The 3,339-nt window shown below is 40.0% G+C and overlaps 2 protein-coding genes across 2 annotated transcripts in view; both read left to right on the top strand.

Annotated features, from left to right (window-relative positions):
- LOC106691652 (uncharacterized) overlaps positions 1 to 1,425 on the top strand; it is an 11,139-nt gene extending 9,714 nt beyond the window's left edge. Inside the window, exons 2-3 of the mRNA XM_067049559.1 lie at positions 5 to 290; positions 363 to 1,425. Of these exons, the coding sequence (XP_066905660.1) occupies positions 5 to 290; positions 363 to 1,425 (1,349 nt within the window). The remainder of the gene's footprint in view (positions 1 to 4; positions 291 to 362) is intronic.
- Positions 1,426 to 2,180: 755 nt separating this feature from the next.
- LOC106691651 (uncharacterized) lies at positions 2,181 to 3,050 on the top strand. The gene has a single exon (XM_014437501.1). The coding sequence runs from the start codon at positions 2,181 to 2,183 to the stop codon at positions 3,048 to 3,050; it is 870 nt and encodes a 289-aa protein (XP_014292987.1).
- Positions 3,051 to 3,339: the final 289 nt, after the last annotated feature.

Genomic DNA, 3,339 nt, shown 5'->3' with positions numbered 1-3,339 from the left:
CAAGAATCAAGTGAAATAGAATTATTAATAGGAGCTGATTTTGCTTGTGAAATTTTGACTGGAAATCAGTGTAAATTAGAATGTGGATTATTGACGGTTGAAACTGTTTTGGGATGGGTAGTCATGGGAAGAACCTGTGATAGAGGCAGAGGCGTTAGTCAGGCCTCAATGGTTATTTCTCTGTTATTTCAAACAGACAGATTGGCTGATTTTTGGAGTTTGGAAGCATTGGGAATTTCAGACCCTGCTGAAAATAAGACAAAAGGGGAAATGGAGATGGCTGCTATGGAGTATTTCAAGCGAACAGTAACCAGAGACTGTGATGGATGATACCAAGTATGTTTGCCCTGGCTGGATAACAGAGAAGAATTACATGATTGTAGAGCGGTAGCTGAAAAGCGATTATTTTCCATAACCCGTAAACTATTAGCTGAGGGTAAATATGAAGCTTATGGAGAAGTTTTCACTGATTGGGTAAATGAAGGAGTAATAGAATTGGTGCCAGAAGAACAGTTACAAGCTCCTGCACATTATTTACCTCATCAAGGAGTGTTCAAAACTGCCTCATCGACAAAAGTGAGACCCGTATTTGATGCATCGTGTGAACAAAAGGGGATGTTATCATTAAATGATTGTCTTGAGAAAGGACCCAACCTTTTAGAATTAATCCCGGCTATATTGTTGCGATTTCGGGAAGAAAAAATAGGTGTGGTATCTGATATTAAAAAAGCGTTTTTGCAGATATTAGTAAATGAAAAGGACCGTGACTTCCTCAGATTCCTATGGTGGGAGGACCCTACTTGTAAGAAGGTGAAGGTAATGAGGCATGGTGGTGTGGTATTTGGAGTGAATTGCAGCCCATTCCCGCTAGGAGCAGTTCTGAATTATCATTTGGATGAAAGTGAAGAAGGGTTGGGTAAAATTTCTGCTAAACTTAAAAGTTCATTCTACGTGGATAATTGTGTTACTTCTGTGGGTACAGAGGAAGAGTTAAGGCAATTTATAGAACATTCAGTGAAGTTACTCTCCAGGGCAAAATTTGAACTTAGAGGATGGGAGAGTACTATAACACCAGAGAAGAATATTGTACTGAGCCCTTCACCTGTTCTGGGATTACTGTGGGACAGGTGTAGTGATTATCTTTATTGTAATATAGATGGAATAGAAATCCCTAAGAATGAAGTGACTAGGAGAAATATTTTATCTACTACCTGTAAGTTATTTGATCCATTGGGATTTATTTGTCCAGTTACTTTGACTCCTAAAATTTTACTGCAAGATAGCTGGAGACAGAAGTTAAGTTGGGATTCTAAAGTGTCGGAAGACATAAAAATTAAGTTTATGAAGTGGGTGAAAGACCTGCCCAATCTCAGTCAAGTAAGAATTCCACATTGTGTCAATTATTTTCCAGGAGGAGGTATCTAAAGTCTTCATATGCAGCATCAGTATTTGTGAGAAGAGAATATAAGAATGTTGTTGAGATACATCTTCTCCAGGCAAAGGCTAGAGTGGCTTCTTTGATGCAGTAACCATAACAAGATTGGAGTTGTTGGCCTGTTGTATTGGTGGACGTTTAGCACATTCTGTTCGAAAAGCAATGAACATGGCTGAAATAAACTGTTGTTTCTGGACGGATTCGACGACGGCTTTAAGTTGGATCAAGAATAATGAGCAACTGTCAGTATTTGTAAGGAACCGAGTCAAGAATATCAGAGAGTTAACCAACATCAACGATTGGCGATATGTGCCTGGTTACATGAGCCCAGCTGACCTACCTTCTCGTGGCTGCTCAGCAGGTTCCTTGCTACAGTCTCATTGGTGGGAGGGACCAAACTGGTTGCGGAAAGAGGAGAATTTATGGCCAGCTTCAACATATGAAGTAAATGAAGCAGAGGTAGCAAAAGAGAAAATAAAGGGAGTTATGAGTAATTTTGTCAGAGAACAGTTAAAAGGATCGTGGTATTTAAGATATTTTAGTTCTTATAGCAAAATCAAGAGGATGGTAGCCTGGATCCTGAGATTTATTAGGAATTCCAGAACAGAAAAGGATTTACGCTTCAAGAGTGAATTGACAGTCCTACAGATTGATACAGCTGAGAAAATCTTGGTAAAAATAGTACAGTCAGAGAGTTTCCAAGATGAGAGAAAGTCGCAACTGAAGTCTTGGTGTGTATTTGAAGATGAAGCCGGAATTTCGAGAGTCAAAACCAAAATCGCATCAAGAGAAGACAAAGAAGATTTCAAGACACCTATCTGGCAGTCATGAATTGGTCAGAAGACTTATTTACGAAGAGCACACTAAAATAGGACAAGTGGGTGTACAGATTCCATTGTGCAAGCTTCGAGAAAGATTTTGGATTCTGAAAGGAAGAAGAACTGTAAAAACCGTCATTGCTACCTGTATTAGATGTAAGAGGTTCCAGGGCAGTGCTATCAAGACCAAACCTGCAATTTTGCCTGAAGAAAGAGTGAGAGAAGCGCTTCTGTTTGAGGTTGTGGGAGTTGACCTAGCAGGACCGTTGATTCTTCATGATGGAGAGAAGAGCTGGATTGTCCTCTATACATGTGCGGTATATAGGGCAGTTCACATGGAACTTGTCACTTCTTTGTCTACAAATGAGTTTCTTCAGATCCTAAGAAGATTTATCGCTCGGCGTGGACAACCGAAAACCATATTTAGCGACAATGGCACTAATTTCGTTGGGGCTGAAAACCTATTTTGTAACATTGATTGGCAAAAGATTGAATATGAAGCTTCTACACGTATAATTCAATGGAAATTTAATCCACCAACTGCAGCATGGTGGAGTGGTTGGTGGGAACGGCTCATTCAAATTGTCAAGAGGATGCTCAGAAGAGTATTGGGACATGCATCTTTAAAGTATGAGGAACTCAATACTCTTATATGTGATTGTGAAGCTATTATTAATCACAGACCACTAACGTTTATATCTGAAGATACTGATGATTTGGATCCTCTTACTCCAGCTATATTCCTCCAGGATTCGCTGCATTGGAGTACCGGATTTGGATCATTTAGACAAGGTTGACATCAGTAAAAGATAGCGTTTCTTGCAGCGTTTGAGAAGAGATTTAAGATTAAGATTCAGGACCGAATACCTCAGTCAGCTTGTAACTCATTTAAAAGAAAAGGATAGTGGATAGATACATCTTGAAGAAGGGTGATGTGGTCTTGGTTGGAAGCGACTATGGGAAGCGTTTGTTTTGGCCTTTGGCAAAGGTACTTGAAGTCTAACCCGGAAAGGATGGTTTGGTTAGAGTGGCCCGGCTTACAACAGCTTCTGGAGAGATAGTACGACCCGTGCAGAGAATTTTCCC

The sequence above is a fragment of the Halyomorpha halys genome, unplaced genomic scaffold (assembly GCF_000696795.3).
Source record: "Halyomorpha halys isolate HHAL.00 unplaced genomic scaffold, Hhal_1.1 Scaffold2603.1, whole genome shotgun sequence".
Taxonomy (NCBI): Eukaryota; Metazoa; Arthropoda; class Insecta; order Hemiptera; family Pentatomidae; genus Halyomorpha; species Halyomorpha halys.
Note: the sequence above shows the minus strand (reverse complement) of the source record. Positions and strands in the feature narration are given on the sequence as shown.

Bases quoted from the DNA above. Each gene is read 5' to 3' on its own strand.
- LOC106691651 (XM_014437501.1), top strand. From the start codon at position 2,181: ATGAAGCCGGAATTTCGAGAGTCAAAACCAAAATCGCATCAAGAGAAG.